Below are 20,836 nucleotides of genomic sequence, written 5' to 3' on the forward strand. Positions count from 1 at the left end.
GAGGTCCCTAACAGCAGACTTTCCCATGGCAATGCGCCTTTTAATTTCCTGGCTGCTGGTGCCAAGACTGTTGACTATGGAACCAAGCAAACTAACTTATTCTTGTTAGTCACCAGTATTTTTGAGAGTAATATTTTTTTTACCCCACCAAAAAAGGTAGACTATTTAATAAAACAAGTTGGAAAATAATTTTGTTTTATGTTAATATAGTTGTATTTGGATGAGGAATCTATATGCCCAAGGCAATTTTATTTCTACATATTATATCCTAATAGACTGCTCCAGCAGCTCAAAGTTAGGTGGTTCAAATCCACTAGCTGCTCTCCTCGAGAAGGATGGGCAATCTCCTCCTGTGCAGTTAACTGCCTCTGATAACCACTGGAGTGTCACCTGTGGTATCAGTTCCAACTGGGCAGTACATAGCAGCAGTCATTAAAATATGACTATATTTGCAGAAGACACTTGCTGTCACTTTTTCCCCCACCAAGGTCTTTGCCCACTTATTTATGGCTTATGTTCATAGAGACAGATTCTTCATTAAACTAATCTCCAATCTGATGAACTCTTTTAGGAAGTCTTTGCAAATACATATATTTATTAGTGTTTCAGGAACCTAAATTCTGTCAGTTAATTACAAGAAATTAGCTGTTGACAATGTCTTTTGCTGTAGTTTCTGTTGATTAAAGGGCACACTCTTCATATATGTACTCCATCCCCACAGTGACATTGGTGTACCCAGACCTCTGATTTTCTAAGGAATTCGCTATTTCTACAATTACTCAGGAAAAGAAAGGCAATTTTCTTTTAATGTTCTGACTCTCAGTACCATTTCTTAACACTGTCAACCTGCTTACCAGAGTTCTTTAAAAGGTGTAAGAGGATGTCAGAGGAAAGCTTGAAGCTGGACCCTGCTGCTCTAAAAGAATAAATTTTGATTCCTTTCCCTTTTTTCTGAAAGTTAAGAATCTTAAGCATAATAGCCCTGAGTCTCTCAGAGTGATATGCCAGGAACGGTTTTGTTCTGCACAATGGTTAGCCTGGGAACTACAGTTAGAAACAGATTGTAAATGCGTTCGTGCTGCTGAGCTGGTTTGTAGCACTGGAATAATAACTATCATTGGGGCTGCCCCAGCAGCTAGACCCAGGATGGTGGGCTGATAGTTAAAAACCAAGGTGAGGTGTTTCATGTGTTCTGAGAACAGAGATCTGTGAGCTGTCTCTTGGTTCCATAATTAGTAATTTTTGCTTGGTTTGTGCTTAACCATTTTGCTTTTACCCAAGTTGAGGCCTCAAAATAAACTTTTTTAATTAAAGGAGATTTTGTGTACAACCATGATAAACAATTTCTCTCTAATTTTTCTTTATTTAATTGGTCATTAGTATGGCATTTTTTTACTTGAGATATATTTTATTGTGATAATGGGATCTTGCCCTGAGGTATTATAGTATTTGGATAGAAACACAATTGCTGATTACATCACCTTAATTGGAACAGGCTTAGAAATGTAATTCTTTATCCTCGGAGTGTGGCTAGCAAATGACCTGACTGTTCATTCCTTAGCTCCCTTCTTGGGCCTGTGGATTCATACTGGAGGGAAACCCCGACCTAAAGAACTGCCCTTTCCAGCTCTGCTCTCCAATACGGCCCCCAAAATACTACACCTACAAGTTTGCAGAAGGCAAGCTCTTTGAGGAAACTGGGAATGAAGACCCAATCACAAAGAGTAGTCGTGTTTTACGCCTACAAGCCAAAAGTAAGGTAAGTCTTTGTTGTCATTTAATCAGTCCAACCCACGGTCACCTTGTGTGGTCAGAGTACAGCTCTGCTCCCTCAGATTTTCAGCCCTTTTGAAGTTCTTTGAGGAATACTTGAACCTCCAACCCTTAGTTTGGCCACTAAGTATGTTAATTGGTTGCACCACTTGGGAACTACGGAATGGAAGCTGCTGTAACTTTGCACAGGCATCAACCCTGCTGATGGTTGCAGGGTTCTGGCTCATGATAAGACTTGCTAGCGTCTTTATGTCTTCATTTTAATAGATTTTCACCTAGCAATTTTCCCCCCTTTGATTGGATAATTGAAATTGGGAAGGAGGAAGGGAAATGAAAAATGTAAAATTATTTCATAGACACTAGTTTACACCAATATCCATATTTCTGTTATCATAGCAAATTTAATGTCAAAAAGAATACTGAAGATTTTCATGTGTAATAACACTTCAATGTCTCCACTCATTTGCACAGAGGTAAAGTTTTCAACATTAGAATGAAAAAGTAGCATTTGATTATATTTCTTTCCTTCTTTGAAATTAGTGTCCCAAAAGTAACATAAACTGGTACTATTCCATGAGTTTCTTTAAGCAGAGAACCAGCCATGTCATCTTCTTTCTGTGAACTTACTACAGGTTTCTGGATGTTATGTGTCCAGATGGTAACCTGATTTCAGCCATTGGGATTAATGTGCAGGCACTACACTGAGGAATAGTTAAATTCTCTAAAAATATTTTAAGTGTAATTAAATAATTTATTAAAAATGGCTTTTAAAATGAAAAGTAGGCCTTCAAGAGGATGTGGATAGATGTCACAAGGTCAGTAGGAAGGTTCAGGTTCTACAAATTGAAAGTAGTGATGCAAGAGGACAGAAATCAAACTAAAACTTGTTTAGTCAACATGTATATAAATACCCCAAAATGAGAAATGGCAGTATCTACTCCAGGCACGGAAAGAATGTTCTGCTTAAGCTAAAAAACAGTATTTTACTGAGGTTAGTAGTCATGGTGTCTATAAACTATAAAATCAAGTGCCAGCAAAAAAACCCTTTAGCTGTGCATAGCATTGAAATATTCTGTCAGTTTTTTAAGTCCCTGTAAATGTTCTTGATTATCAGCTTTATGGTATTTTTGTATTAAAAGTTGATAATTAAAGGACAAAAGTGAATGATCGCATTTGGGGCCAGTAGTAAAAATAGGTTTTCTCTGAAATATTTCCTTAGGAAGTGGTATACATGATTATTTTATTATGCAATTTGTGTCTATTCTGTGCTTTTCTATGAATCATGTTCCAGTCTTTTTTGGTCACCATAATATGAGGAAAGGTCCAGAAGACTTTCTGAAGACTCATTAACACTTACGGTTGGCTTGATAAGTGTAACATAAATGGCCAAATACTTAAGGTCTAATAATTTTTCTTTTCCCAATTAGAATATCCCCACCACCACTTCCACTTCTGATAACATGCTAATCTCTCTTCTCTGTTGATTCTTTAGTGACACAATGTTGTCATTTCTTTCACCTTGGTAGATAACACAAGTGGTGCTATGACATGAGAAGTCACATTTTTTAAGGAAGTATTGAATGGAAAAAGAGGGTGAGAGAAAAGAATAAAGAAGTAATGTTTTCTTAGCTATTTTGATAGGCCATGTGAAGAATCTACACGTCATTCCTTTTGGCATTATTTTTAGCAAGATGAGATACTTGCCCTTGGTGATACTTGCCTTGTCCTTCAAACGGGCAAGTGCGTTTTAGTGGCCTAGAGTGAAATTTTATTCCATTTGATAGCAGGGATGCTACAAGCACTGCTTTTAACATAGAAAGCTATTCCCAGCATTTTCTTCACCAATATCTTCTTGTTCCTAACTTTTGTTGAGATACAAGATAATGCTTGACTCAACCAAATTATTCATCTGGAGAATTAAGATTTTGCAACTAGTTGTTAAGGGGCAGATTGTCTTGTTTATTCTGAACATTTGCGTTAAAGCTGAAAGAAACTAAATTGTAAAATCTTCATTTACAAGGAAGTTTTCTTGAGAAGAAAGAAGTTTGGTTTCATGACATATTTGTGAATCAGAAAGTAGATGTTAATCATTATTTAAGATAAGTGATTGGCACTAGAACCGGGGAAAAAAATGTTCTGCTAGAATTTCTGAACTATTTAAGTGTTTTGGCGCCTTCTAAACTTAAGAATTGCCATAACAGTGGGTAGTGAAGAAATCTTTAAAATCATTTCAATGTCATGAAAAAGTACATTTAATAAAATACTTTCAAGCCAGAGTTTTGTCATTCTTTTCTGGTAATAAAAATCAGCAGTCATTAAGTGCAAGTATTTTTACTTCTGTTTAGTGACACTAACTTTTCTAACTTAAAATGAAATATCTTCTTCAATATCAGTATACAAAAGGAACCTGAACAGTATACCTTGTTGTCGTTAAGTTTTAAGATCAGATGTTTTTAAAGACTCTACTTGCAAAAGTAATTCTTCATTTTCAGGATGGAAAATTAGTGCCAGTAACTGTTTTCCACAAAACGGATTCTGAGGAGGACTTGGAGACAAAACCACTCCTGGTCCATGTATATGGAGCTTATGGAATGGATTTAAAAATGAATTTCAGACCTGAAAGACGGGCATTAATTGAAGATGGATGGATATTAGCATATTGCCATGTTCGGTGAGTCAGGATCTGGCATATGTAGAGCATCATGACAAGATGCCCGGAATAACAGCATTTTACATAGCAAAAACTTACTTTCTCATTGATGTTGTTGGATTATGTATGTATGTATGTCTGTCTAGTGGTCAATCCAAAAATTATATGCATCAGTATCTGTAATTACTTAATAGCATTATTGCTTCCATTTAACTCTCCTGAGTTTAGTTGTTTCAGAAATTGCCTCTTGGGCTGGTGTTCTTTTTTGCAATCTAACTTCCATTCTGTTTGAGCTGTTTGTAAGGCACAAATTTTATATCCCTGATTAAAATTCCTCACCATCTCCCCAGCTTCACAATGAAGTCTACATTTTATTCTCTATATTCAGCTTCATTCTACTCTTGGCTTTTCTCTGTAGTAGCTCTGTCATCATTTTCCCAAGTATGCCCTGCCCTCAACCTGGCTTCTTTCTTTCAAGTGCATGTCATTCACCTCTGTGTCCTTGTACATACACTGTGTGGTTGTCTTTGTTGTTTTACCTTTCCTTTCTTTGTTCGTCTGAAAACTCATAGTCCTCTTTAAGACCCTGTTCAGGAATTCCTTCCCTCTTAAGCCTTCATCATCCTGATTGCCTGTGTGAGCCCTGGCTTGACAATTGGATGCTCTTCCTCTGCTTTTATGATGCTTATATATGATGCTTTTATATGCTTAAATATATTTGTATTTTGAGACTGACCACATTTCCCTTTTTGCTGGTTTTTATTTTCCCTCCTAAAATTGTCATTGTTGTCAGCATAGTAAAATTTTGCTTGTTTGCATTTATTTTTATTTTATATTGGTTTGCATACACAATTTATATACACTGTATTCAAATTTTGTTTCATATGATCATTCCTGTACATTGTCTCTTATCAAATTAATCACTGCTTATCTGTGCCCACTATTGCCACATCTTTTCAGACACCCACTAGATCTTTCCTAATTCCTTCACCATCTCCCTCCATCCACCATACTCTGACTCCATGATTTCCTCCCCTCAGCCTCCTCCCCAGCCAGCCCTCCAGCTCCCTCCACTTCCCTCTTTGAACATTTATGCATATCTTACTAGTTATCCTATTTTTAAAATAATGGTCATGCAGTCATTACAAGACCAAGTGGGTTCACTCAGCATGATCCACATTTCCGTTTTTAAGTACAGTTTCTGATCAATAACAGATGAACACTCAAAATATATTTGTTAAATTGTTTATTGACTCTATATATCAGGAATTGGCAAACTTTTTTCTATAGAGAACTAAATAGTTGTAAATATTCTTGGGTTTCAGGCTACATAAATTATCTATCACAGGTAATGGACAATGAAGTTTATTTTGTTTTTGGTTTGGATTTTTGCTCCAACATATAAAAATGTAGAAATCATTCTTAGCTCCAAGACTGTGACAGTGGGCCTCTAAATCAGTTGGGGCCACAAGCTGTTATTTTCTGGTTCTGGTCTACATCATCAGTATATTTCCCCCACTAAAAATTTGTTTGCCCTTTAATTACAGGGGTGGAGGTGAGTTAGGCCTCCAGTGGCACATTGATGGCCGTCTAATGAAAAAACTCAATGGCCTTGCTGACTTAGAGGCTTGCATTAAGATGCTTCATGACGAAGGCTTTTCCCAGCCAAGTCTAACAATGCTGACTGCTTTCAGTGCTGGAGGGGTGCTTGTGGGAGCATTGTGTAATTCTGAACCAAGTCTCCTGCGAGCTGTGGTTATGGAGGTGAGTATACTCTGGATCCACATTTTATATAACGTAGTGAGGCGTGAAGCCACAGTCGACACTAAGAAAAGTATTCTCCCACTGTTTTATTCTGGCTGGAACTCAAGAGAGATCTAAAGTTAGGTAATACATCTCTTTATCCTTCACTTTTCTTGACATTTTCCTCTGTTATTTCTGTTGAAGGATACTAATGATCATTCCCACTGATTGCTTTTTTTTAACTTGTTTGAACATTTAGCATTAGTAGGGAAAGAGATGAATCACCTATGACTCCCCAGGTTCCAGGAAGCCACATTGAGCGCTCTGAGTCTGAAGTGCATAAAGCTCTCATGACCGTCCACTGTCCATCAACACTTATGTCCTGGATTTGGGTCTGTCTTTAAGTTTTTCTCTTTTTCATGGGTCTCTTCCACCACATGGGATCACCATATCTCAGAAACAACTCACCACCCACCTCTGAGCTAGTGGGTGGTTTTTCTCCTTCACCAACATAGATATTTACCAGATTTACTTCACTTAGGATTTATTACTATAAGCTTGCTATTCATAGGAATCTACTAAACATTGGTGGTTTTATCACTTACAAGGAAGAAAATTTTCATCCATGTAAGAAGAAAATATCATTAATAAAAAGCAAATGAAAACAGTTGTGAAATTAAAACATAAACTGCTAATTACATGTGTCATTATGAAATAATGTCTCATACATAAATGTCTTTTGAGGGTTCCATTGTTTTTATTTTCATTAACTTGTTGAGAGGGCGTGGGAACCCCGGGTGACCAGAGTGTGCACTTTCAGTCTCCTCTGGTTATTTGCTCGTGGTGTAGTCTGGAGAGGTTGAACTTTAACCCTGAGACAGGGCCTGCCTCAGTTGAGTTTAAACCAATATGCAGCATAGGTCCTGTAAAGGACTGCTTCATTAATCTGGCTCCCAGCAGTCTCCACAGCTCCTGAAGCTCACTTCTGTCATGTCAGCATGTATATTCATGAAGTAGTATCTTTTTCTGAGACTTATTTTACCAACTTCTTATTTGATGCTCTCTTTTTTTTTTTTTAACTTCTGGTATTCTTGACTCTCAACCAGGATCCATCTGACATCAGCAGTGACATTCCTGGAGCCACGGCCTCTACTAAATCCTGCTTGAACTTCTGGCAGTTCCCCATTTATGTGTTGTTCTAGTCTTTTTTTTTTTATTTCAATGAACATTTACAGAGATTTTGGATTTCCATTCATTCATTGTTGTTCTTTTCTCCCCGCCCACCCCCACTCTTCCCAACCCCCAGTTTGCTCTTCTCTTTGAAAAGTAAAAGAAAAATTCCTTCATGGGTATACAATCCCCCCACACACTCCCACCCCGAGTATACTCCACTCTGCAGCCCTCATTCTGGACTCTTATGATAATCAAAATGTCCTATAATATATTGCTTTTAAAGTGTTCTCTCCCCCATCCGTTTCAAAGCAGTATACATAATTTATCCAGTTTTTTCTCATTCTTACCCCAACCCTGATGTCAGTCCCATTCTACAGCAGTGGCACTATGCAGTGTTTGTCTTTTTTTTTTTTTTAAATTTTTATTTTATTACTTCTGTGTGTCTGTACCGTCAAATCTGATCTGACTGGTACGGGAGGATATGGCCCCTCCTTCTCCGATAGAGCATCTGGTGGATTTGAACCACGTATCTCTGGGATTGCAGTGCAGTTTCTTGCCACTAGGCCACCAGGACTCCCCGTGTTTGTCCTTTTGTGACTGAGATATTTTACTCAACATAATGTCCTCCAGGGTCACCCTTTTTGAATAATATTGCATGAGTTCCTTGTTTTTCATTGTGTGATTATACCACAGCTTCACTATCCATTCATTTGTTGATGGGCACTTAGGTTGTTTCTAATTCCTTGCTATTGTGAACAAAGCTGCGAAAAACATGGGTGTGCATGTATCTGCTTGGATGTTGGTTATGGTCCCATTAGTGGAATTGCTGGGTCAAATGGTATCTCCACTTGTAACTTTTTGAGAAAATGCCACACCGCTTTCCACAGTGGTTGCACCATTTTACACTTCCACCAACAGTGAATAAGGGTTCCAGTCTCTCCACAACCTCGCCAGCATTTGTTGCTTGCTGCTCTGTTAAACTTCGCTAGTCTTACTGGGGTGAGATATCTCATAGTTGTTTTGATTTGCATCTCTCTTAGAGCTAGGGATTTTGAATATTTCTTCATGTGCTCGTTGGCCATCTGAATGTCATCCATGGTGAAGTGTCTGTTCATATCCTGTGTCCATTTTTCATTTGGGTTCTTTACCTTAATCTTGTTGTGGTGCTCAAGTATTTTATAAATTCTAGATATAAGTCCCTTTTCTGACATGTCATTACCAAATACTTTATCCCAGTCTGTGGCTTCTCTTTTCACCTTGTTGGAGAAGTTTTTGGATATGTATAGGTATTTGATTCTTAGAAGGCCCCGTTCATCTATTTTATCTTCTCCTGGTTGTAGAATTTTCAGGATAATTGGAAGACTGTTTATGTTGTAGATTAGGACTACTAGAGTTCTTCCAAGCATTTCTTTAATGAAATTTATAGTCCTTCGTTTTAGTACAAGCTCCATGATCCACCTTGAGTTGGTTTTTGTAAATGGAGTGAGCTGTGGATCTTGCTTAAGTCTTCTGCAGATACTTTTCCAATTTTGCCAACACCATTTGATAAAAAGGCTGTCGTTTCCCCACTTAACTGATTTCATCTCCTTGTCAAAAATCTGTTGACCATATCTAGATAGGCTGATTTCCAGGTTCTCAATTCTATTCCATTGATCTATGTGTCTGTCATTGGCTCTCTTTTTTCTTTTTTAGGCACCTTTCTTGGATGTCCTCAACACCATGATGGACACTGCACTTCCTCTAACTGTAGAAGAAATAGAAGAATGGGGAAATCCTGCATCTGATGAAAAACAAAGGAATTACATAAAGCGTTACTGCCCTTATCAGAATATTAAGCCTCAGGTAATAAAAGACCACTAGGATATATTATCGCAAGGTAATAGAGATCATTTAAAAAACTATTTGAGCTAAGGCAGGACTTACTGGGGTTTTAGAATGTTTCAACTTATAATGCCCTATTTCTTTTTGATAACCATCTCTATTCAAATTCAGTAATTTTTTGCCCCGGTACCTACTGAGACTATGCATTTCTTCCTCGAGATAAACTGAATTAGAATCTGTATTTTAACAGGATCCCTACATGATTTTCACATATCTGTAGGAAATTACATGGGGACCTTATTAAAATGTAGATCCTGATTCAGCACATCCTAAGTGGAAATACACATATCTATAGGAGTCAAACCAGAAAGAACCTGTTTAAAACCCTGGTATTCTGGTCCTTTGCAACACCTTAGATCTCTCAAAGATGTCAAATGAAAAAAAAAGAGAGAAGCAGTTGGGAAAATAATTAGCACTCATAATCCCAAAGATGAAAGGGATCCACAAGGAATAATACAAACTTTCTGTTTTCTTTTAGCATTATCCTTCAATTCACATCACAGCTTATGAAAATGATGAACGTGTACCTCTGAAAGGAATTGTAAACTACACTGAGAAACTTAAGGAAGCCATTGCAGAGTATACTCGGGATGCAGGGGAAGGTAGGAAACCACCTGGGCACAGGGAACAGAGCTAACAGGATTGGTATACTATGGATATACTATATACTGCTAGAGTGTATAAATCCATATACAGACCAAATTATCTGCCCATCATCACTCCCTTACCTCATTTTCAAAGGATAGTATTAAAATGAGGTGCATTCAGAGGATAAATTAGGGAGAAAATTCTAAATACTATATAAAACTTAGAGATAGTACTCTCATACTTTAAATGAGTCAGCGTATTTACTAAGACATTATTCTTGGAAACTTCTGAGAGAGACTGAGATCTTTCTTCTGGAACCTTAGTGACCCAAACTAGCTGCTTTAATTTCTTCTACAAATTTAAAATTCTTCCTTTTTTTCCTTGACACTGCATCCCATGGCATTGTGGTCTTGTGAGGAAGAGATCCACATACATGTTTTTAATAGACAGTCATCTTGTGTCCCGCTCTGCCTCTTGCTCCTACCTACAGCTGTAGTTGGTTTCTCCGCTAGAAGATTCAAGAGGACCAAGGTGCTACTTTCCCATTCGTCTCTGCAGAATTCTGGGGACCGTAGTTTCCTTTGTTCTGCTGCCAGGTGTGCAGTCTGGATTTAGAAGAGGTTGTGGTACTAGGAATATTATAGCTAATGTTAGATAGATCTTGGCAGAAAGCAGAGAGTACCAGAGGAATGTCTTATCTTTGTTTCATTGACTATGCAAAGGCTTTTGACTGTGTGGATTACAAGCAGCTATGGCTGACTCTGAGAAGAATGGGAATCCCAGAACATTTGATTGTGCTTATGTGAAACCTATACTCGGACCAAGAGGCTGTCGTCAGAACAGAAGAAGGAGAGACTATATGGTTGAAAATCAGGAAAGGGATCCACCAGAGATGTATTCTGTCTCCACACCTTTTCAGTCTATATGCAGAACAGATCATCCAAGACGCTGGACTGTACGAGGAAGAATGTAACATCAGGACTGGTGGAAGAGACATCAGCAACCTACATTACAGCCCTGCTTGCTGAAACTGAGGAGGAACTGAAGCACTTCCTGTAGAGGGTCAAGGACTGCAGCCTTCAATACAGATTGAAGTTCAACATCAAGAAAACAAATATTCTTACCACTGGACCAGTTGGCATTATCAGTACGGATCGTGAAGAGGTTGAGATAGTTAACAGTTTTCGTTTGCTTGGCTCCATAGTCAACACTCTTGGTACCAGCAGCCAGGAAATCAGGAGATGAATTGCATTAGAAAGTCAGTTGTCAGGGACCTCTCCAGAGTACTGAAGAGCAACGACATAAGGCTGGAGACTAAGATGTGCCTGATCTGAGCTATAATCTTCACAATTGCGTGCTATGCATCAGAGAGTTGGACAGTGACTAGGAATGATAGAAAATTGATGCCTTTGAGCTGTGGTGCTAGAGAAGAACGATGAATATACCATGGACTGCTAAGGGAAGAAACAGGTTTGTCCTGGAGAGGGTGAAGCCGGGCTACTCCTTGGAGTCAAGGATTCTAAAACTTTGACATACACTGGACATGTTGAAAGGAAGAATTGGTCCTTGGAGAGGGACATCATGTTTGCGAGAGTGGAGGGATGGCACAGGAGAGGAAGACCCTCGATGAGATGGATAGATTTCTGTGGTTGGGGTGGTAGGAGTGTCAGAGATGGTGAGGTTGGCACAGGATAGAGCAGTGTTTAGAGCTCTTGTACATAGGATCACTATGAGTTACAAGCGACTTGACTGCAAATAACAACAAGTTGTACTCGTACTTTCCCCCTTCAGAAATTTGTTACCAGTGTTTTGCCCCTGCCCTCTCGGTGCGGTTGGTTTATGTTTTTATTCGTCTACATTTATTTCAGTAGAGTATGGAGATTGAGAGGTGAGAAATTGGCCTCTCAGTTCGTTATCTTGAACCAGAGACCTTCTGATTGTTTCATGTGTAACTTTTTCAGATTACCAGAGCCCCAATATTATTTTAGATATTCAACCTGGAGGAAATCATGTGGTTGAAGATTCGCAAAAAAAGGTATGTCACAAAGAACCCAATGAGAAATAAGTGTACTGAGCATTTCAGGGGTTGTAGGTAAATTTATGGCAGAGCCTCTTGACAGCTGCCATGCCTGTGTCTGAGATCCAGGGACAGGGAGGGGGAGGAGGACTGAGTCATCCAACTTCTTGAGCTAGGAATTGAAACATGAGCTCTGTTAAAAGGAGTGTGTGAATCTCAGCTCTTAGGAGCCTGAGCCTCTCGGTCCACCCAGAATAAAAGGGCCCTTTCTGACTTCAGAGTAAATGTAGAGAAACTTAGACATCAGAGTGTCTTGGGCCATCAATATTTATATGTGAGGGGTTTTGTTTTTCTTTTCCAGATTACAGCCCAATTTAAATTCCTGTATGAGGAGCTTGGACTTGACACCACCAATGTTTTTGAGAAAATTAAAAAATATTTTAAATTGTGAAATGACTGCATTCAACTGGGGATAGGAAACGTGCTGAAGTATTTGTCTATTTCCGATTGGATTATCAAATACGAGGATGGTTAGGGTTTTTTTTAAGCTATTAAATAACTTTTAAAAATGTGCTGCTCCATCCAAATTGTGCTTAGTGAACATCTCACTTGCTTATACTATGGTAGCTATTGATGTGATGTCCCTTAACCTAGGAAAGCTGTTTACCAATCTTGCGCCTTTGACGGCCTTAGACGAGGGAAAGAGGAAGGGCCTGCTGGCACAGGGCTCTGAGTGCCTCCTCCCAATCGTAGCAGCTTTGGCTTTGTCTAGTTTACTGAGATTCTTGGAACAGTTTACAAATCAGTACCCTGATTTCTTTGCCAATAAATGTTGTTCGACACTGTAGCAATAGGGCCAGCCTCCAATTTGTATAACAACACTTGAAAGAAAAAACTTAACATATTTCACATGAAAATTAATTAGATCTTTAATTAATAATTCATTTGGGATCCTAAAGCATTTTGATCATCTCTTATTGATAATCTCAGTAAAGTTGCCAGTTCCTACAAGTGATTATTTTCAATACTTTATTTAAGAACAATTTGAGAACCTTGAATCAGTTCTGTTCAAACTATAGAAATATTGAGAGTTCATGACTATCTTAGCTTCCCCTCCAACAGGAAGTCCATGCTACTTACTGCACATGCTTATAAAGACGTGAGAGCGCCTCCTGGTCTTTCACGGAAGTGCTCAGCACACACTGTGCAGTATGTCTAACACGTTGGAATAGCATGCCCGACTGGAAACAAAACATTTGTCTCGGAAAGCCGTTTGGAGATGAAGGAAATGCTTTGTCTTGTATTCAAGAATAAGTCCTTCTCCCTTGTCCAGTTTAATAGCATTGGTGCCAACCACACTGTCCTTACTGGCAGAATTGGTACTTAACCTGATGCTTACATTTGGGGGAATTCCTGAAATCATTTCTGCTAGATTTATCATTGTTGTTGATTCTCCAAAATTCAGAACCACAGTAAAGACTCTGTCAATTCCATCCACCTCTCTTGTGTACACAACAGCGTCCCTATCATTCCCCACGTGGCAAAACCACCCTCTGTTGAGAAGCAACTCCGTGGCGTGAAGTAAACTTAATTCTTGATATAACTTCAGAGTAGATCCAAGCTGAGTCTTCTGCACCTATTTAAAAATAAAAGTTACATACAGAAAAATTGGATCCAGAGAATGTCTTAAAAATACTTTTCATTATTGAAAATTAAATTCTTTCCCCCAAAACTTAAATAAATTTTACCACTTAATTTAAATATAAAAATATAGCTGTCAATGAGCAGGTAGGACTTGTTTCTCCAAATACTGATCGGAAAGCAAACCCCAGGTTCCCAGTGGTTCAAGAGCTCAGTGCATCTCAGCCTGAGCAGCTGTCAGAGACCAAATTTGACTCCACAGAGAATCCCGAAATGTAGATGTCTGCACTGTGGCTATTTAACTTGCCTGAATAAAGCCACTTCATATTGTATTACACTGCCAAATACCTGGATAAAATGTAGCTGCCATATCCAGGGACTCGAAAAATGATAAATTTGTACTTAATAGGTTCACTTTATATCTATAGGATAATATTTAGGTTCCTGTTATGCAAAGAAGGTGCAGCTTCAGCAAAGATGAATTTTTGCATAGCTGAGGGGGAGAAATTGCCCCAAACATGACTCCAAGCAAAAAGGTGTCTAATTCTAAAGTTAAAGAACTCACATATTTTTCCATGTAGAGTACTGCATGTCCATTAAAGAATATTTGGATTTCTTTTACAGCTGCCTAAGACAGCATTAACATTTTCTTGTTTTCATGTAGCCTCATTCCATAGATGTCATTCTTTTGTTAAATGGTCATACCATTCTTATGATTCTCCTTCATTTCAGTCTTGAAATATTTTAATATTTTCCTATATTTTTAATTGTCTTTCTCTCTTTTAAACTGTTTCTGAAAAATGTATCAGAAAACCAATTACAAAATGAAAGGTCAAAGAGTATGGGTACTTGATACACAATGCCATATTATGCCTTGTAAGAGTTGTTGCCAAATCAGTGATTGTGTTAATTTCATTGTACTCTTGCCAGCCTTGTTTATTGGGTTTGTGGTGGTGGTGGTTATTGTTGTTTGTGGGTTGGTGCCTACCATGTGGTCTTTATTAACTAATGAATGTTTGAAAAAAAAAGATTATTCTCTGTTTATAAGCTACAGCAGTATTTATGGTGTATGTATCTGACTTGTCAGTATTTTTCTGTAGCCTTAGATAGTGCATGTAAAGCACTTAAATCAGTGCCACTTGGATACGAAGTGCCCTATAAGTGTTATCTCTTACTGTTGTCTGTTTATTTCTCAATTTCGAGAACTCTTAAAGGTCTTTTCTCTGTAACTCTGGCTTTTTCCATTTCTTTTTGCTTTTATCAGAGTGTTTTATATATTTTTAAGCTATTAGGTGCATAAAGATTCATGGTTTTTAGTGGACTATGATTTTTCACCTTGGTCTCATATAATGCTTTTCATATTGAATTCTATTTTGTCTGCTATTAAATATTTCCACACCTACTTTTTGTAACTTGTTTATTTTTAACTAGGGCATGCATGTTTTTTAATTTGCCTGTACCTTACCCCATCTTTGCTGATGTGCATTTTAATGGAGTTTAAAAAAAATTTTTTTTAATGTGTTGGGCTCAAGTTGTTCTATGGGAACATGTGGACATAATGAAAATTAATGCACTTTAAAATATAAATGTTAGAAATATGGATGGATAGATTAGATTAGATTAGATTAGATTGCATTAGATTAGATAGCTTTTAAGGACCCACACATGGAGAACTGTAATTGTCCAGAAATTCTCAGTGGTGTTTGGCATACGGAGCTGTGATGCAGAAGGATTACATGGAGTTTTATAACACAGTAAACTGGAGAGGTGTTTTAAATGCTTAGCAGGTTGAGCTGATGCCTGAAGAACAAACAAATCTGTCTTAGAAGTGCTACCAGGATATTTCTTAGAGGCAGGGATGGTGAAACTTCACCCCACATCTTTTAGGCAAGTTGTCAGTAAGTGCTAAAACCTGAAAAAGTAGAAGGTTGATGAAAGAAAAACCTTAATAAGATGGATTGTCAGAGGTAGTGAGAATGCCATAGCATCATTAGTCAACTCGACAATCCCTCACAATGACAAACTAGAGCCCTTTCAGTGGTGTAGGTTATAACTCTTAGCAAAAGGTCAACAGTTTGAAACTGTTGCTCATGAAAAAGAGATAAAGCTGGCTCTTTTTGGTAAGATTTACACTCACCAAAAACCCACTGCCGTCAAGCAGATTCTGATTCACTGTGACCCTCCATGGAGTTTCTGAGGATGTAACTTACAGGAGAGTCCCTTCTCCCTTAGAGCAGCTAGTGGACTCAAACTCCTGTCCTGTATACATTCCACACTACACCAGCCCAGCTCCTTCATTTATAGCCTTGGAAACTAGAAGGTTTCCATGAGTTGGAGTCATCTTTTAAAAGCAGTGTGTTTTCCTTTTAATTGGTTATTCCAATTCAACAGGATTCTGAAGCTTCGTCTGACATACTTTGGACATGTTGCAAGGAGGGACCAGTCCTTGGAAAGGGTCGTCATGCTTGGGAGAGTGGAGGGACAGTGCAAGAGAGGAAGACCCTCGAGATAGATTGATTCAGTGACTGGAGTAATAGGGGTTGGTGTGTCAGAGATAATAAGAGTAGCACAGGAGAGAGCAGGGTTAAGGGCTGTTATACACAGGGTTGCTATGAATCTCTGGAAACTTGACAGTACATAACATTCAATTTAAACCAAAAAAATATTCCAACTACATGGCATTGGCATCTCTTTGCACACCTGAAAATACTAGGGGTGGGGTGGGTTTTTTTCTGGTCTAAGGATGAATTCATAAATTTTCTTACTGAAAATTGTTTACTATGTTGTTAAGTGCTGTTGAGTCGAACACAACTCATAGCAACCCTATAAACAAAAAATCTGAACCCTCTTCTGTAACTATTGTTTCTCTTAAGTTCATAGATTTTACAGACACATGTTTAGGAAGGGGATGCCACTCCTGCTTCCAAGCCTGTCTTAACATGAAAGCTCCAGTGGCACAGCATTCAGCATCACAGCAACCCCAGGTGACCTCAGTATAGCAAATGGACCAGTGCTGTACTACTTAAAAGAATGTTTGTCCCAAACATAATTCATAATCCAACAAACCCAGTAAGCTCATACACAACTGTGAACATAATAAAAACCAACTTAACAGTCCACACCTGACCCTGAACCAAAACAAAAGAATCTAACTGCTTCACACATGGGCCTCTAAGCTGGAGACTTGGATCCTAGACGACTTTGGGGAAATCTGCCAGGGACCTCTCCATAGTACTGAGAAGCAACTATGTCAATCTAGAGACTTAACGGTCTTTGCAATTACTTGTTGTGCATCAGAGAGCTGGACAATGACTAAGGACGACAGAAGAATCAATGCCTTCGAATTGTGATGCTGGAGAATAGTCTTGAACCGTAGATCATCAAGAAAACCAACAGGTATATCTTAGGGTGAAACCACTTTTCTTCTTGGACACTAGGATTTTGAAGCTCTGTCTCACATACTTTGGGCACTTGGCCAAAAGAGACAGTCCTTGGAGAATGAAATCATGCTCAGAAGGGTAGAGGGACAAATCAGGCGAGAAGACCCAGAATGAGATGGACTGTTACAGTAACGGGCAGTGGGGGTTGGTGTGTCAGCATTAGTGAGACTGGCTCAGGACAGGGCAGGGTTCAGAGCTGCTGTACATAAAAGTTGATTACTATGAGATTAGAAAATAATATAGGCAAAAGTGAAAGGCTGTATTTTTCCTCTAGGGATTGTTTATTTTCTACTTTGCTTCTTTCTTTGGATGGTAAGAAGGGAATGAAGCTTTCAAAAGATTTAATATTCTCTTGAGTGCTCAGAACTCCATAAATGTCAAGCCAGTGCAAAGTGCATTTCCTGCAATGTCGGTAAATTTGTGTGCCAGTTTGTATTTTCACAGAAACAGGATTTACAAATTCTTTATAAAAGTTCAAGAGAAGGGTACCTTATTCAGAGTAACAAAGTATAGACACAGGATACGTATATGTTTTCAATACAGAAACATTGACTATCTAGAATGATCGTAAACTTTTCACTGATACTTACGTCAACATTCACAATGTGGTAATCTGAACTGGTAGGTAGCCAGGTATGATTGCCTTCAGAAAAGCCAGCATTGGAGCTATTGTCCCACTGCATTGGTGACTTTGAGAGAAGGGTATTCTGTGTCAGAAGACAAAAAGACGACAACAGTTATTAAAAGAAATGGAGCTTCCTATTATCCGTTCGCAGCTTGCTCAATGAAAGGAAATAATATTCAATTCTTAAGCTAGTACTTAAACCACTTAAATAGCATTTATAACATCTTGGTTTAAATAGACTATACTAAGATACATTCTTCAAACCTTGCTGATTTTTTTCCCCCTGAAAGTATGTTGTTGTGAACTGTCAGGTTGGAATCAACCCATAGCTGACCCTTTGGCAGGTTTTCAGAGGCAGTTAATTGCATGGGAGGAAATCATCCCTCTCCCATGGAGCAGCTGGTGGACTTGAACTTTGTGCCTTCTGGATTGCAGTGCAGATTCCTGCAACTAGGCCATCAGAGTTCCCAAAGAGTATAATAGAATTTTAAAATGTACTATTACCAGTTTTCAGATTACTGCTGCTGCAGTGGGTTCTAGTGTATTTGGAAGTGTGAGGCTGGCATAGGATAGGACAGCCATTCAGATCTATTGGTTATAGGGTCTCTGTGGGTTATACTCGACTCAGCGGCACCTAACACCATTTAACTGATACAGTGCTGATGAACTCAGGACACTGCTATGTAAGGAGAGCCTGAATTCCAGCCTTCATTCATCCAGCCATCACCACTGTTGATGAGTATACACTGATTTACAACCTGAAGCAGAAGCTGTTTTATATATTAGAGAAACTAGATCTTCTACACTTGAAGCTAACCAAGCAACTTAGCAAAATTGGGCATCTGTTCAGCAATATACATTTAAGACCCATAGCCTCAGATGAAAAGTCATTCAAGTCTCAGGCTCTTTGTGACGTGCAATATAACATAAAAGAACAATCTTTTTTTCTTTCTTTTTTTTTTGTAAAATCATGATCTAGTAGAAAAGGCAAGAACTACAAAAATAAATGTACCCACTGTTTTGGGGAGAAGGCAATGAATAAAGATCCTGGGCTCAAGATGCTGGTTATCCAATCTTGAGAGGTGTAGGCAGATCCTGTCTTCAGAATTTTTAAGTATGTCAGAACAGGTACTACAAGTTTCTTTACAGAGCCTTTTCAATGATTTTAAAGCTGCACATGAGGACTGATGAACTTGTGAGTAGCTTGTTGGTCCAATCATTACAAAGTGACGGCACAAATTTACATAAATCTTTCTCCCACAGAGCTGGTATACAGCTGGTAATAATGAGCAGGAATGAATCTTTAGAATACAGTTATCTGGGTTCTACCCTAGAACTGAAGGGACCTCTAGTGCCCTCGTGGTAAGGAGTTGTGTTACCAACCCAAAGACAAGCAGTTCTAATCCCCCAGCTGCTCTTTAGGAGAATGATGGGCAGTCCCCTGTGTGATTGTAGACTTGGAAAACCTGCTATGAAAGTCAGCTATGCATCAGGTACGAGTCTGGCACACAACACTACCACTACTCTAGAAATTAAGTTATATAGCCTAGTAAGCATTTTAACAGCATTTTCCCACTACCAAGAAAGCTAATAATTTCTCATGTGTAATAGTAAGAATGGAAAGCAAAATTGGCATGATTTTCAGCAGTGGATTAGAAATTTTTGATATACTGATTAAAAAAAGAAAGCTTATTTTACAATTTTGTATGTGGGTAAGTTATATTGAACTTACAGGATTGTAGCTCTCATCGAGATTCGTAGGTAAAATATCTCTCATTCCTATTTCTTCACCGTAGTAAGTTATGGGAGTGCCAGGAAGTGTTAAAATGAGCATATTCATGGCATTGACATATTCTTTCCCCATACGAGACGTCAACCGAGAATTATCTGGCCCACCAATCTGAAAGGCAGAAAAGTTTCAGAAAACAGTTGTACACACTTCTGGAATATTTCCTTCACAAAAGGTTCATCATGCAGTTAGATAAGGTAGTCTGTATGTGAGCCCCTGACTTGCCACGTGCTGTACACTTCAGTCTTAGCCAGTGATTGTCTAAAAAATTTACCTCACGTGAGCAAACATATGGTGAGTAACAAATTTTTAAGTGTGTCTATTTCTATTTGCTATCACTGAATAGAAAATACTAAGCAGAAAATATGCAAAATGTTTCCCCCATAGAAATCAGTACAAGGGAACCAGGTATAAATAGAACCAGAATAAGTAGGGGGTACTAAAGACTTCTTGCATAGTCTATTTTCAATTTAAAAATAAATCAACTTTTAAAAGAATTTACTAGTCCAAAAATTTTGAAATGTGTTTTCTATATGTAAATGTAATTTCTATGTCTGATGCTCTAATTATGTGTATTAATCTATTATTTACTAATAGATTGTATAGATTTACTAAGAGATTATTTGCTCAAATCATATGATGCCACCCTAATAGAATCTCATGTGCATGTGTGCTGAGCGTGGTGCTTTACTCTCTGAACAGGACTTATATGACTACTTTATATCTTAGTCTTCCCTCCACTGTAGTGCTGATATTTTCTACTTTTTTTAAAATTTATTATTAATTTCAGTGAAAATGTACAGATATTTTTGGATTTCCATTCATTCATTGTTGCACTTTTCTCCTCTCCTAACCAGCCCCCCCAAGTACACTACCCTCTTAGAAAAGTAAAAGAAAAATTCTTTCATTGTTTTACAATCCCTTCTCCCAGGGCCACTCCACTATGCAGCCTTCGCTCTGGACTCCCGTCATAACAAAAATTCCTAATCACAGATCCCTTTTAAACAGTTTTCTCCCTCATCTGTTTCAATAATATACATTATTAAACCCATCTTTCTCAGTCTCCCCCCAGCCCCGATGCCAGTCCCATTTTACAACAGTGGCACCATTCAGTATTTGTCCTTTTGTGACTGAGATATTTCACTCAGCATAATGTCCTCCAGGGTCATCCATTTTGAATAATATTGCATGAGTTGTTTGTTTTTCAATGCAGCATAGTATTCCATTGTGTGACTATACCACAGCTACCACAGCTTCTCTATCCATTTGTAGGTTGTTTCCAACTCCTTGCTATTGTGAACAAAGCCACAGTAAACATGGGTGTGCATATATCTGCTTGGGTGTCAGTTATGGTCTCTTCTGGGTATATTCCCAGTAGTGGTATTGCAGGGTCAAATGGTATCTCTATTTGCAACTTTCTGAGAAAGCGCCATACCGCCTTCCACAGTGGTTGCACCATTTTACACTTCCACCAACAGTGAATAAGGGTTCCAGTTTTCTCCACAACCTCGCCAGC

General features: G+C 38.4%; 2 protein-coding genes across 4 annotated transcripts in view; one reads left to right on the forward strand and one right to left on the reverse strand.

Annotated features, from left to right (window-relative positions):
* Positions 1-12,340, forward strand: part of PREPL (prolyl endopeptidase-like) — a 35,599-nt gene extending 23,259 nt beyond the window's left edge. For 2 of the 3 annotated variants that reach the window (XM_006882314.1, XM_006882315.1), the window contains 7 exons: positions 1,562-1,759; positions 4,266-4,444; positions 5,971-6,187; positions 9,032-9,181; positions 9,699-9,822; positions 11,770-11,843; positions 12,187-12,340. In XM_006882314.1, coding sequence (XP_006882376.1) covers positions 1,562-1,759; positions 4,266-4,444; positions 5,971-6,187; positions 9,032-9,181; positions 9,699-9,822; positions 11,770-11,843; positions 12,187-12,276 — 1,032 coding nt within the window. In that variant the 3' untranslated portion in view covers positions 12,277-12,340. The remainder of the gene's footprint in view (positions 1-1,561; positions 1,760-4,265; positions 4,445-5,970; positions 6,188-9,031; positions 9,182-9,698; positions 9,823-11,769; positions 11,844-12,186) is intronic. The other variant, XM_006882316.1, reaches the window with a different exon arrangement.
* Positions 12,341-13,017: 677 nt separating this feature from the next.
* The window catches only part of SLC3A1 (solute carrier family 3 (amino acid transporter heavy chain), member 1), a 69,217-nt gene continuing 61,398 nt past the window's right edge, over positions 13,018-20,836 (reverse strand). Inside the window, exons 9-11 of the mRNA XM_006882375.1 lie at positions 19,264-19,431; positions 17,497-17,613; positions 13,018-13,461 (exon numbers count right to left, since the gene is read on the reverse strand). Coding sequence (XP_006882437.1) covers positions 13,018-13,461; positions 17,497-17,613; positions 19,264-19,431 — 729 coding nt within the window. The remainder of the gene's footprint in view (positions 13,462-17,496; positions 17,614-19,263; positions 19,432-20,836) is intronic.

Source organism: Elephantulus edwardii, unplaced genomic scaffold, assembly GCF_000299155.1.
Source record: "Elephantulus edwardii isolate Elephantulus edwardi_28Jun2011 unplaced genomic scaffold, EleEdw1.0 scaffold00019, whole genome shotgun sequence".
NCBI lineage: Eukaryota > Metazoa > Chordata > Mammalia > Macroscelidea > Macroscelididae > Elephantulus > Elephantulus edwardii.